At 48.8% G+C, this 14527-nt stretch overlaps 1 protein-coding gene across 2 annotated transcripts in view; it reads left to right on the top strand.

Annotated features, from left to right (window-relative positions):
• Wwtr1 (WW domain containing transcription regulator 1) overlaps window positions 1–7912 on the top strand; it is a 103458-nt gene extending 95546 nt beyond the window's left edge. Inside the window, exons 5-7 of one of the 2 annotated variants that reach the window (XM_020156329.2) lie at window positions 216–346; window positions 2969–3081; window positions 4631–7912. In XM_020156329.2, the coding sequence (XP_020011918.2) occupies window positions 216–346; window positions 2969–3081; window positions 4631–4815 (429 nt within the window). In that variant the 3' untranslated portion in view covers window positions 4816–7912. Of the gene's footprint in view, window positions 1–215; window positions 347–2968; window positions 3097–4630 lie in introns of both variants that reach the window. The other variant, XM_074059599.1, reaches the window with a different exon arrangement.
• The last annotated feature ends 6615 nt before the right edge of the window (window positions 7913–14527 follow it).

The following is a 14527-nucleotide window of genomic DNA, read 5'->3' as shown; positions in this document are numbered from 1 at the left end:
GTGAACAACTGGACAGCATGTGAGGCGGTTTGGGTCAGCCTTGAGATGCAGGGAAGTGATGTCTGTCTGGACCACTTCCTTCAGAGAGACCAAGAACGGTTTCCTGCAGATAAACACAGTGTTGTTGAGCAATTTCGTGTCGAGAATTCTCTGCTCGAATCCTGGCGAGAACGGGCGAGTGACGCTTGGGTCTTCCTCTGCCTCTGCCTCTGCAGGAAGCAGCCCTCTGCAGACAGCTCCCCATGGAAGCCGAGACCATGGCAGCCGTTCAGGCTGCTGTCAACCCGCCGGCCATGACCCCAGACGTGAGGCCCATCAGCAACAGCTCGGATCCCTTCCTCAACGGGTAAGTCACACTGGAGCCGTAGGGGGTCTGACTGTAGTGGGGTCTTTGTTCATACTGGGAAAAGGTGAGGAGCTTGAGGTTTCAGGGTGAGGGTAGAGGGGAAAGGAGGGGGGCTGTCAGAAAAAAAAGAAAAGCAGAGGAAGTCATTTGCCTTTGTAAAAATTTAAAAAAATTAGCAGGCCGGGTGTGATGGTTCATGCTGTAATACCAGCTACTTGGGAGGCAGCAATCAGGAGAACTGTGGTTTAGAGACCAAAAAAAAAATGAGAGACTGTCTGAAAACTAAAGCAAGTACAAGGCCCTGAGTTCAAACCCCAGTACTACCACCACCACCAACAAAAAGCCATCTGGTATGGAAGAAAGCCCACTCAGTGATTTGAATTTGAGGAAGTGTAATTTAAACTCGTGAGCTGGCTGCTAATTACACTTGGAAGAATCTCGTAGCTTGTCATAGCTAACGGGATGGAGCAGACAACAGCCCAGCGGGGGATGATGCTGACTGTGAGCCGTGGACAGGTGCAGCTAACCGTGGGCCAGGGTGTCGTTTCCTGTGGGAGACTGGAAGCCAGGAAAGGGTGTCCAGGAACTCTCACTCTTTCTGCCTCTTCCGTGTGAATTTAAAAATCACTTCACAATTAATTAAAACAAAGCGATGAAACCTTTTCAAACTCAAAACCTAAGCAAAGAAGGAGAAAATAATTTAACTAGAAATATCTGAATTGGGAGAAGCAGTGCACCCTAATTATAGCCTTGTAAACTCACTTCGGGGCCATGCTCCATTTCCGATGTCTTTCTACCCCTGCAGAAGCTTTTGGCCACAAACGTTTAAACGTGATTAAATATGGAGCAAAATTAAACAGCAGCTGAAATAATGAGGGGGGGTGCTTTTAACTTGCTGATTTTAAAGAGCAGAAAAGTAATGACTTCCTCATGTGCCCACCATCCAGATTGGTAAATCCAAGCTTAAAATACTGCAAATAATACTCGAATTCATCCCCACAACCCGAGACCTCGTTTCTTTCCCTTCTGTCCCCACAGTAGCCGCTATTCAGAGACGGGTGCGCCCATCACACATAGAGTTTGGGTTTGCTTTTTGCCTTTTGTCTGTTCATTTTTTAAGACAGGGTCTCACTATGTAACCCAGGCTGGCCTTGAACTCATGACCCTCCTGCCTCCACCTCCGGAGTGCTGGGAAGTATTCGCCATTTTCTGTTCCTTTAAATTTCACATTCACGGTGTATCTATGTGCAGGCCAGTGTGCAGTGGTTATTTTGAGATGCCTGTTTCTGTGAACAGCCACCTTCATTTGCCTATGATTCGTACATTTTCTTCAGTTGAGGCCTGTGGATTTATTTTCATTTTTATTAGCATATACTCATTGTATGTGGGGGATTAATTGTGACAATTCCAAATAGCCTTACATTGTACGCTGGTTAGATCACCACCCCCTCACCCCATCCCCTCCCCACCCCACTCAAAGCAATTGCAAGAGGTTTCCTTGTTCTGTTTCATATAATATATGAAGTCCATCCACCATGTTCCCTCACCTTCATCTCCTCCATTCGCCTCCCCCTCCCACAAGTACCCCACACACTGCCTATTTTACAGTCCTGGTTTTCATTATTAATATCTAAGTTGATGGTCCCAGGGGTTTTTCACTCTATCCCACTGTGAATATACTTTACTTTGGCCCCTCAACCCCTCCCTTACCCTCCCTCACCCCTTACCTCCCACCCCCATTATTCAGCAGCTTTCAGCACACATCCTCATGTCCTCTACCTGCACATCTTGTGGTATACGGGGTTACTGATGCTCTGTCGTTCTCGTTCCTTTCCCTCTTCCCCCGAGGTCCACAGACAAGTTCACTGTTACAGATACGGTCTGCATCTGAGTTTGTATATGGCCACGCTTGCTTTTGTGTATATGTTTATCTTTGGATCTGTCTTCCACGTATGAGAGAAAACATGCATCTTTTGTGTTTCTGAGCCTGGCTGACTTCACTTAACCTGATGTCCTCCAGTTGCATCCATTTACCTTCAAACCCCATGTCATCACTCCCTGTGGCTGAGTAATTCTCCCTTGTGTGTATACCACACTTTACTGATCCATCCATCAGTTGTGTGACTTGTTTTTTTATGGATGGCATCTCTGTTGACTGTTGGCTCAGAGAGGAAACGCATTGATGGAACAGAAAAGTGAGAAACAAACAAAACAATAAAGACATAATCAGTAAATTCTCCTGGGAAGTTACTCACTGCCAATACACGTGATGTGTGTTTATATCCTCTACGGCTGCTCAATTATAATTAAAATAAATGCTGTTCACAGTGACCTGTTAACTGGCACACTATTTTTGAAGGTAGTGAAAGCCAACAATAAACTACTAACAAAAAAAATGAAGCCTCATAAAAGAGAATTAGAAAACACCAAGATATTCACCGTCTATTCGTAGTGGATCCTTTTCCATAGCCGGTTGAAAATCAGTGCAAATAACATTTCCTAAAACATGTGCTCCAGAGCTGGAGACATGGCTCAGGTGGCAGAGCGCTTACCTAGCATGTGTGAGGCCCTGAGTTCGATGACTTTGACTGTGAACTTGACTGTGCACCCTCTTCTCTGCAGGGGACCCTATCACTCCAGGGAACAGAGCACAGACAGTGGCCTGGGGCTGGGCTGCTACAGTGTCCCCACAACTCCCGAGGATTTTCTCAGCAATGTGGATGAGATGGACACAGGTGGGAGCATGACCGGTGAGCACTCAGAGTATTGTCCTTTTTAAGTGTTCTCTGTTCATCTTTTGTCTGACCTCCCAGCTACATCAGTGACAGTAAATGACAGTCACAGGCCCACAGGCACTGTTGAAGACTCCAGCACCTCTCCCACCCACAACTATGGTTTTTATGGGGGCATGGGATTTTAAGCTCTCCTTTTCCTTAAGTTGTCCTTGCTTGGTGTCACCCCTTCCTCATGGTCATGCTATAAGTCCCCATCTGCTTTGCCAGGTGTGGGCTGTGCACACTGCTTTAGTTCTTGGAGAACATGGGCTCTTTGCCCCCGGGAGACCGTGCTGTCTTCAGCCGACCATGCACACATGGCTTCAGCCCAGGCGTGCGTTCGGAAAGCAGTTGGTGACGGTCCGTTAGAAAGAGAAGCAACTGAGAGGATCCCATATGCCTAGGCCCTTCTCTCGCCTCTCCGGCCTGTGCGTCCTCCTGGCCGGGCCTCAGCGGCTGTCCTTGGAAAACGCGTGTGACCAAAACAGACTCTCTGCACTTTTGCTAAGAGTAGCGAGATTTCCATACATGCGTTTCAGCAAGGCCACTGCACCGGGCAGACACAAAACCAATGCAAAACGTTTCTTTAATTGCTATGGCCGAGGCTGACCTATCACGGAGGCTGGCCTATGGTGCTGTGGTGGAGGCTGCCCTATGGTGGAGGCTGGCCTCAGCAGTCCTCTCGGCCTTTGAGGTAATTAATCTCTTCAGAAAACTGCTTCTTTGGGGTTGTTTGAATTAACTACTGTTCTGAGATTGTGTAACTGATAGTGTTTGAGTTCTTAGGTTTTTCTTTGTCAACCAATGACATTTATTATACTTTTGTATATACAACTTTTATGGTTAGGTGACACTTGGAGCTTTGGATGTGTGGCAGACCCTATAGGCGTTTTATTCCCAATTATAAAGAAGGTCCTATAACCCAATTTCCAGATGGGTAAACTAAGTCAGACAAATTCAGCGTGCTTAAGGCCAAGGGCTTAGAGGACAAGTGTAGCTGCACAGGTCCCATGCGTTCCCCCAGACTGCTGCCTGTGAAGGGGATGGATCTCCTCGTCAGAGTCCAGACGTCTTCCCAGCGTCTTCAACCCTGGAAAACGGTGCCCGAAACCTTCAATGACGATAGCTTTTTTTTTTCTGGCCTTTGCGTGGGCGAGGCAAGCCTCCACACGGCGCTGAGACAGCTTTTTAAACTCGGCTGAAGGAGACTTGGCTCTGCTTTCCTTGGTGTAGAGAACAGGCGTGGTGAAAGGCTCTGTAACGAGGTGAGGTGTGGACTCCAGGTGGCCTTGCTGCTCCTTCTCAGGCCGCTGTGGCGGGAAGGTGCCGATCTGGGGTCACACCCGACATCCTTTCTCATTTCTCTCTAGTGTCCGTTGTAGGCCATGTTCCCTGTGGAACGATCAGTGTCCCTGTTATGGGAGCTGAAGGTGTGAAGTTGAGACTTGGGTTGACACTTGAGCTTCCGAGGAGGGGGAGGAATTGAGATGCCCCTTTGGTTCTGTTACAGGAGAAAGTGCCGGTCAGACGCCCATGACTGTCAACCCCCAGCAGACCCGCTTTCCTGACTTCCTTGACTGTCTTCCGGGGACCAACGTCGACCTGGGGACTTTGGAGTCTGAGGATCTCATCCCGCTCTTCAACGATGTGGAGTCTGCTCTGAACAAAAGCGAGCCCTTCCTGACCTGGCTGTAATCACCAAGTCCAAGTCCACGTCCACGTTGGAGGCAGCCGCCACCGACTTTCCTGGGCCTCTGGGGAAGAGGGAGGAGCAGAGCAGAGCAGGCCTGTGGTGCCCACTCCTTTCCATGTGGCCTGCTCACCCATTGCCTCCACCTTGCCTGTCAGTCACTGAGTCCAATCTAAATCAATGCTCGGTTCCCATTTTCCGCAGGCCTGCTCTCCTGTGCCAGGTGATGCAGAGTCCTTTACGCAGAGTAACTTCTCCCCTCTGCTGCCCCATGGCTATTGGATGTCAGCTGAAATTTATACATCAATTGATTCAAAAACCTTAAAAGTGACCACAGGCAGGGAATTCGGCTGGGCAGCTCGCTCCAAAAAGATGTGCACAAAATTCAACTTGATACACAGTTTCAGAAACTGTGCTGGTGACAGTACTTCCAGATGCTTTAAAAACCCATTTCACTTGAGCTTTAAAAAGTCTCACCTGGATGGTAAAACCTGCTGCGTGGAACCCTGAAACCACGCGGGCTCTGACCCGCTTCTTACTCTGTACTTCCACAGCGCGCTGGTAGGGTCGCTCCTTCATCGTTTCCCAGTGTGACATCTCACCCTGGAGAGCTTGTCACAGCGACAGGTTTGGTACTCCAGCAGAAGTTCTTAAACCAAACTTTTTTTTTTTCTTTTAAATTGCAGCTTGGATCTTTTTTTTTAATGCAGCTTAAGAGTTTAATGTTCATTTTCTAAGACACTGTAATTTTGTAGCTAATGACAGGCCAGATGTTTTTGATAAGGTGGTGGCAACTGTAGTTTATCTTTTGAAACATCAGAGCTATGTAGATTTCATTCTGGGCTGCAGGAGAAACTGTCACTTTTCAATTCCAAGCCCAGTCCGTTTTGCCTTCAAGGTTTCCGGCGTTGAAGACACTTCTGTCCGGGAAACCGTGTGAAGGCCAAGGGCGGATGGTGGAGACTTAGCTTCTGAATTCAGTACAAGCGACTCCTAAGTGCGTTATCCTAACCCTGTTGCCGCAGTTGGTATAAAGGCATGAGCTATGTATCCAGTACCTCTCGTGTAACCAGGAACTCTTCCAGGATGATCTGAGGACTGAGAGCACCGCGCTTCCCGGCGTGCAGTCTGCTGCGTTGCCAGTGAAGTCCTCAGCTGGTTAATGTTTTCAGCTGACGTTATTTATAATCTGTCAATTTCACCTGTTTTTTTTTGGAAAGACACTAACAGTTCGGGTCTCTGAGAGGAACCTGGCAGTTCCCAGGGGGGTAATTCTCCTTCCGATCTTCAGGATGGAGAGGGAGAGGCAGGTGCAAAGGTCAGAGGTGAAGTGAGGCTGTGGAAAGAGCAGGAAGGACGCTGGCTGTGAGGCACAGACAGACACCCCAACAGCAAGACAGCAGGAGGAGCGAGAGTACCCCAAAGAACGAAGTAGCAATTTTTCTATCGCAACCTTTCTTTTTTTTAACCAAAAGACTGTTGTAGAAGACACGGCTTTGGTGCACTTTATGTGAGGCGGGCAGGGCTGGGCACCCTTTCCGCGGGATGTCAGCCCACGAGAGCCTGGGCCTGCTATCGCTTTGGATACCCAAGTGACTTCTTTTTCCTGGAGGACCCAAGGTTTTTGACCCACTAATTCCTTCTCTCTCTCTCTCTCTCTCTCTCTCTCTCTCTCCTCTCTCTCTCTCAAGCACTCTGATGGGAGGGGTAGATGTTTGTGTCACTACTAAATTGAAGGGGAGCACTCTTTCTTTTATCTCTTTTGTTAGCAAAAATTGCAAAAAGAGTTGTACATTCTTTCTAAGGAAAAAAAAAAAAAAGAAAAACAAGGGACCTAACAAAACTCAGCAGTGTTACTGTATTTTTAAAATATTTTTATAGACTCATTTTCAGGTTATTACATGTAAAAGAACCAGTACCCTTCTTTTTTTTTTTTTTTCAGTAGTTACATCATGGATGATTTACAAGTTTTTGAAGTAATTTTCTAGTAAGCTTGTGGCATTATAAAGTGCTAGAATAATTTTTTTAGTGAAATTAGTTGCAACATTTATTAATGAATATAATAAATATTTTTGCAGAATAAAATGTGGACCCTGATAAAGGAAGAGAGAATTTTTGTTTTTTAAGGCCATAAATATGGCCTTAGTTAATGAACATGAAAGCTACAAATCTTCAGGAAGGGCAACTTATTCTTTTCTTTTCTTTTCTTTCTTTTTATTTTTGTCAGGGTGGGGTTTGAACCCAGGACTTTGTGCATGCTAGGCAAGTGCAGTACACTGAGCTACACCCTCAGCCCTCGAGCAACTTTTTAATGGCTGTTTTGTATTGTAAGTGTTAACACCCCTCAAAAATCATGATAAGGTGCTATTTATACTATATTTCTTATTATAAGACAACTGCCAGGATTGTTAGTCTTTTTAGTCCTAAATCAATCCATAAATTTCACCATCTCACCCACAAATTTTGCCATAGAAAAGGCAAAATAATGAGGTGAGGTTGAAAACAAAGTAATTTCAGAGATATATTAAAGGCTTTTTTTTTTTCCCTGATAAAATACATTTTCTTGAAGCAACTGCATTGTTGAAAGCTACGTGGAATTCTGTCAGGTGTAAGCAGCCGTCACAGGCTGTCACTCCAGGCATTTCTTTCGCTGGCTACACTGGGGGGGAGCGTGGAACCGGCCAGACTGTGGGCGTGCAGGGCGGCTTGGCCCCGGGACGGGAAAGCTCTCTGGGAAGTCGGTGAGGACTGAAGAAAGTGTTTTCCTGATATCATTAAGAAGGTGACTTCCGAAAGTGCAACTTTTCTGGGAAAAATAAGCTGTTATTAAAAAAAAAAAAAAGACATTGTAGATTACTTCAGTTAGGAAAATAGGTGATTGGCAGACCATTTCCCTAACACTACAGCATTTATGTCACAGTTCTTTAACTTCAAAAAATTGCATTTTGTAATATGGCGAATGTGTTTATTTTAAATTTAGAATGTGATGCGTACAGAGAGTATGCAGCTGAACCAATCAGATGAAACCATTTTACCTGGAGTTTGGTACAGGTTTTTACTTCTCTGATTCTGTATAAGAAAGAATAAATACAATTGACTTTCCACTTGTCTTTTCGTGGTTCGTGTACTTGCTTTTTATGAGGGCTTTGGGTGGGAGAAGAGAAGGGCAAGGGAGGTCTGCGGGCAGACGTGTCTGGCTCACGTACCGCTCTTCAGCACTGATGGCCGCTCTGATTGCAGAAGCCCACTGAGATTTTTATAAAGTGTAAAATTTAAAACTACAGCACACTGCCAAAACCCCCACGGATCTGCTGAGGTGCAGGAGCTGAAGGGTTCTCCTCCTGCCTCTGGTATGAGTGACACTGTTGTCATCACTGAAGTCAAAGTAGCAGCCTGTCACGTGGACTTGGGACACGATATTTCCTCTGCCTCTTGAGTCCCTTGCTTCTCCTTGTCCCACTGCCTTTGCCGCTGGGTGGAAACCTTGGGTGAGAGGGAGAGCTGTCTGTCGCAGAAGAGTCGGCTCAACCACAGAAAGACACTGGCAGAGCCACCTGCCGACACCCGGACACAGGCTCTCTTGGATCTCTAAACACCGTGGGGCTGGGGGAGTGTCTGCTTAGCAAGCAAGCAAGCAAGGGGCCCTGAGTGCAAACCAGCATCACCAAAAAATAAAAGAGTAAAATCAAATAAAATTAAAATAAAGCCGTTTTCTCCCCACTTTTAACGTAATAAATGCTCCTGGTTGGAAGTGTTGAACGCCCAGGTGTATGAGTAAAAAAGTGAAAGTTCTCTGTCTCCCAGTTCTCAGGCCCGTATTGCCCTAGTGTAAGTTGGATTTCTTGTGACAAGAAGTCAGTGACACGAGCTGTTGACACTCATTTTTTCCCTTGACAGTGGCAGTGGCAGTACTGATGCTTGGTGGGCTTTTGCTGGCACTCACGCAGGATACCTCGATACTAGCCACCTTAGTCTCTCCAGCAGCGACATGGTTCTCATAACCTTACTGTCCTCACGTTGCAGACGAGGACATGGGGGCCATGAGGGCACAGAGTCACAGGGTCGCGGGTATTCAACAGATATATGCAGTGTGTCTTCATTGCAAAAGGAGTTTCCTTGTGATATTTCCACACTTGAATATACTGCACTTTGATCACATTTACAACCCCTCACATTGCTCTTTCTTATCCCCCTCTTTTAAAAAGTTTTAATGGGTTTTGTGATGTTATTTCCGTACACACATATTATGTTCTTTGATTTTTTTAAGCTGCAAATAACACTCTTGCGTAAACTCCTAAATTTGCTGTTTTCTGTTTTTGCCTCTGTTAATGGTGCTGCAGGGAAGTGAGCAGTCTGCTTTTTTTTTTTTTTTTTTTAATTTAGAGCAGTCTGCTTTTGTGTGGCTGTGGCTAGAAGGTAAATGCCTAGGGAGGAGCCACTGCAGCAGGACACGTGTGACTCTAACTTCTGACAGACCCCCACATGTTTTCCCCAAAAGGATGTGCTGATTTGAACTCCCAACCACGCGTGCAAAAGCCTGTGTGCCACAGGGCTCTCCAAACAAGGCTGACGGGTGGAAAGTGCCACTCCTGTGGGTGCAGCTCTTCCTTGTGAGTGTGCTGTCAGGAAAGACAGCATCAGTTCCACACCCAGTGAGTGGGAGACATCTGGCTGGCTGGTATTAGTGACCCCAGAATGTTGGGAGATGCCCAGGGAGGTCCTCACAGCCCCATATTCTGTGGTATCCTTGGGAGAAACCAGCTCTGGCTTAGGACCAGGGCCTTTGGCCCCACCTGACTCAACACACGCTCATTGACAGGAGTGTCGTGTAACTTGTGGAACCCAATGCAAAATGACAGTAGGGGCCCCCTTGCAGCAGAGCATTGAACCAAGTGTGGGGCTCTCCTGAGGAGCCCGGGTAGCTCTCCAAAATCATATCACATCGTCATCCCTGCCTGCTGGTTCCTACAAGTGAAGGGATTAAGTGCTAGAGTACTGCTCTGTCAGAGGAAGAAGGAAGAGGCTGACAAAGGGATTCACAAAAAAATAAGAAGAAGCAGTGATTGCATTAGGTTGGGGAGTTTTAACATGTCCTCCAAAAATAACGTCTCCCAAACGTTCCCTGACAGGCAGTGGCTGTGCGTCCAGTACTTGAGAGAATTGGGGGGGTCTGAGGATGCTGGTCTGAAGCCACATTTGTCTTCTCCTAAGGACACTGAAGAATAGCCTCTTAGGACTGTTCTTGACACTGCCCAGCACTCTCGGGGCTCTAAGATCAGCCACCCACTCCACGCATATCGAACCCAGCCATTTCCTCAGGGGTAAGGCGTGACTGAGGCTCTGTTGTGACAAAGGGAAATGCAAGGAGGAAGACCAACTCCTCTAGAAACCTTATCATTCAGCCGGGGCCTCTAGGGGCCCAGAGCTATGGGAACTCAGCACAGGGAATGGGAGGAGTGACCACTTTGGGGTGGGCCATGTGTCCTGAACCCTACTCTAGGATTTTCTCAGGCACCTTGGGTGAAAACACAGAATTTACAAAAGAGGAGGGGACAGGAAGGCCATGGCCCTGGGAGTGGCGAGGTGGGAGGTGGAACCACCCAAACTAGATGGAGAACGACTCTGGAAGGAGCCGTATCCCAAGTGCCAGACTGGGCGCTCGCTCTGGACAGTAGAAGCTGAAGGGGGGTTTCGAATAGTAGAACGACTTGAGGAAACCAGCAAAGTGGCGATGAGTCGTGGGGAGACATTGGCGCCCTCTTCGTGCACAAGAAGAAATTGACATGGTGACCTCTGCCTCTGTGAACATTAAACCGCGTCTCTCAGTATCCACGGGGGTGGGTCCAGGGCCTCTCTGTGGGTACCGACACCTGCAGATGCTCAAGTCCCTGCAGTGGCCGGGTGTTTGCTGATGGCCTCCACACAGCCTCCCACACGCTCTACATCACACCCAAGTTGCTTATCGTACTGTCTGGGGCGTCACGAGAACAATGTGCACAATTTTTGCACATTTTCGATTCGTAGTTGGACGTGGCTCTGGCGGGCTGATGTGCCTAGCGTCAAACGAATGTCAATCCCGTTCAGGACAGGTCACGCGTGGTCAGGTAAGATGAGGGAGCAGGCAGAATTCTGGAAATGAAGAGCCAGCAAACAAAGGCCTGGCTCAAGTGGTAGAGCGCCTGTCTGGCAAGGGCGAGGCTCTGAGTTCAAATCCCAGTACTGCCAGAAAAAAACCGCAAAAAACAAAAGCAAAAGCACAGAGGCAGGAGTGGAAGGAAGCTGAATGTTGTCACACACTGTGTTCTGGCAACGGTGTCCTGAGCTGGGCGCACGTGTGTGCGTGTCAGTGTGCGATCGAGTAGCACTACCTCAGTCAGCACAGGAGAAATCTTGTAACACTGACCGTTCTGCTTAACTCATCTGTGCTCTCGGCATTGTGAAAGAATGACACTTGAAGCTGAAGAGATGAGAAAACAAAAGTCCCTAAAACCTGTGTGCCGGTCAGGACCCAATGGCGGCTCCGTCAGAAGGGACAGATACACCAGCCACTTCTCACAACCTCTTAGCCTTTCTGGTCTCGCTCCTTGTTCTCCTCAACAAGGTCACACTTGCTTTCCTGTGGCCCTGTCCTGCCTGTTCTGTTGTCCTCCCTGGTGCGTGAACAGATTTTCTGCCATTAGGAGGGAGTGTGTGTCCTGCGTTGTGCTTGTGTTCCTGTTCACATGGCGAGGCCGTGAGGCTGAGACTCATCCCAAAAATGACATCGCCAGCTCCTCACCCAACCAGGAGCCAGGCGTCTCCACCGTTAGGATCGGAAACGGCTCCGAGGGTCATGCTGATGGGACGGACGGGGCTACGGATGGAGAAAATTAATTTGTGGGGTTAGCAAATGTCGACAGTCATGAACCCCCCACACTCTAGAAAGAGAGTCCGTCTATGACCGTGGCTCAAGGTAGGATGAAAGTTCCAGAACAGGGTGCAACGCAAATGGAAAAGGGGCCCATTGCGTCCACAGCACATGGTGCCCTGCAGAGCCCCGCAGAGCCTGGCTACCGAGGGCCTGTGTGACGTCCCCCTGACACGTCTGCTCTGGCTCATCCCTACCCCCGTTAGGAAGTCCAGTGCCACCAGCACCATGTTCTCAGCCACTCAAGGACTCAGCCTCCTCTGGGGATAAGAGGTCATGCGGTCCCCAGCTGTCCTCCCCAAGCCTGTGGCTGTCCTGAGAGCAGGGGGTCTGGGTAGCACCTTGATCAACTCCACGCAAGGAAACCCTTCCGCCTCACTCCCATGCCTCGTGTGGGTGGAATGGCTCTTCCCCTGAATGTGCTGGCGAAAGATGGAATTCTTCAGACAGGCAGCCAAGCCTGTCCTCCGAGAAATGATCTGCCGGGATCTGCCACCTGTGATGGCTCAGCAGAGCGGCCATCAAGGCCACCACCTCATCACAGTGTGGCTACCTGCTCCAGTTCGGAGAGCAACTGACCAGGGCTGGAGGGACGGGGCACCATGGAGGGGGAAAGAGAAAGACATCCGGGAAAACATGGCTTTGTTCCCTCCTCGCCAGTCACCTGTGTGTCCTTAAGTGCCTTTTGAGTGGGTATCAAGTTATAAGAATAGGGAGAAAAAGAAAGGCGTTCTCCGAGCAGGCGCGTGGCAGCCACCGCTCACCTGCCTCGGTGCTGGGCATCCTGAGTCACGGGTGTAAAATGTGAATTTCTCAGGCTTCCTGAACCTGAACGAGGCTGGGGGCTGCGCCTCTGCGTCCGTCCATGCAGTGAGCTCCAGGGGTTCTGAGACCCCTCAAATGTACGGACCTCCTCCCCAGTGAGCACTCGCTCTACTTTGTTAGGAGCCCTGATGTGTGTATTTTTGCTTGGTTATTTTTTTAATTCGTAAATTATATACATGCACACTGTTCTAACTTACTGCGTTCACTATAAAGCATTCACAGAAGCAGAAATGAAAAAGCATTAAAAGCACTCAGTTCCGGTGTGAACGTCCCACGCTGCGTTTTGGGTAAGAGGGTGAGAATGGTCCCTGTGGACTCAGTGTGATTCAACAGGTCTTCGGGGCACAGTATTTATTTTCCAAATTTGGGGCCCCAGTCCCTCCCTGTTTTTCCTGCCACTTCACAACACTTGCATTTGATGCTCTGAAATGCTGTCCTATTTACTGCTGTGGCTTGGATCTTTTGTGTCCCCAAAGGCCTCCATGTGGCGCTGGTGGAGGTGGTGGGACCTTTAAGAGGTGGAGCCCAGGGGGAGGTCTTCAGGCTGTTGGGGATGTGTCCTTGAAGGACATCTGGGATTCCAGTCCTTCTCTTCCTCTCCTTCCTTCCCAGCCAGGCAGTGAGCAGTTTTACTCCACCGTGAGCCCAAAGCACCCTCTTCTTTGATCTGGGCACAGGAAGCTGACCTTTCCCTCTTCACCAATCCCATGATGACCTGCAGCTTCTGGGAGGGCAGCCAAGGGTGGAGTGGTAAAGTATGTCAGCCTCTCAGAGGCCAGGAAGGCCTAGTGCTTAAGCAGTCACACACGCGCTTGCACACACAGGCACGTGCACACACAGGTACGTGCACACACAGGCACTGCACACACAGGTATATGTACACACAGGCACGTGCACACACAGGTATATGTACACACAGGCACTGCACACACAGGTATATGTACACACAGGCACTGCACACACAGGTACGTGCACACACAGGCACGTGCACACACAGGTATATGTACACACAGATACGGGCACACACAGGTACCTGAACACACAGGTATATGTACACACAGATACGGGCACACACAGGTACCTGAACACACAGGTATATGTACACACAGATACGGGCACACACAGGCACTGCACACACAGGCACGTGCACACACAGGTATATGTACACACAGGCACGTGCACACACAGGTATATGTACACACAGATACGGGCACACACAGGTACCCGAACACACAGGTATATGTACACACAGATACGGGCACACACAGGCACGTGCACACACAGGTACATGCACACACAGGTACATGCACACACAGGCATGTGCACACACAGGTACGTGCACACACAGGTACATGCACACACAGGCATGTGCACACACAGGCACTGCACACACAGGCACATGCACACACAGGTACCTGAACACACAGGTATATGTACACACAGATACGGGCACACACAGGTACCTGAACACACAGATACAGGCACACACAGGTACATGCACACACAGATACTTGCACACACAGGCACGTGCACACACAGGTATATGTACACACAGATACAGGCACACACAGGTACGGGCACACACAGGTACCTGAACACACAGATACGGGCACACACAGGCACTGCACACACAGGTACGTGCACACACAGGTACCTGAACACACAGGCACGTGCACACACAGATACAGGCACACACAGGTACATGCACACACAGGTACATGCACACACAGGTATATGTACACACAGGCATGTGCACACACAGGCACTTGCACACACAGGTACATGCACACACAGATACTTGCACACACAGGTATATGCACACACAGGTACATGCACACACAGGCATGTGCACACACAGGTACGTGTACACACAGGTACATGCACACACAGGTATATGTACACACAGGCATGTGCACACACAGGTACATGCACACACAGGGACGTGCACACACTTGCACACACGCTGTTGGGACCACTCCAAGAGT

This window comes from Castor canadensis, chromosome 17 (genome assembly GCF_047511655.1).
Source record: "Castor canadensis chromosome 17, mCasCan1.hap1v2, whole genome shotgun sequence".
In the NCBI taxonomy this organism is placed as follows: domain Eukaryota; kingdom Metazoa; phylum Chordata; class Mammalia; order Rodentia; family Castoridae; genus Castor; species Castor canadensis.
This window is presented reverse-complemented; position numbering and strand designations above follow the sequence as displayed.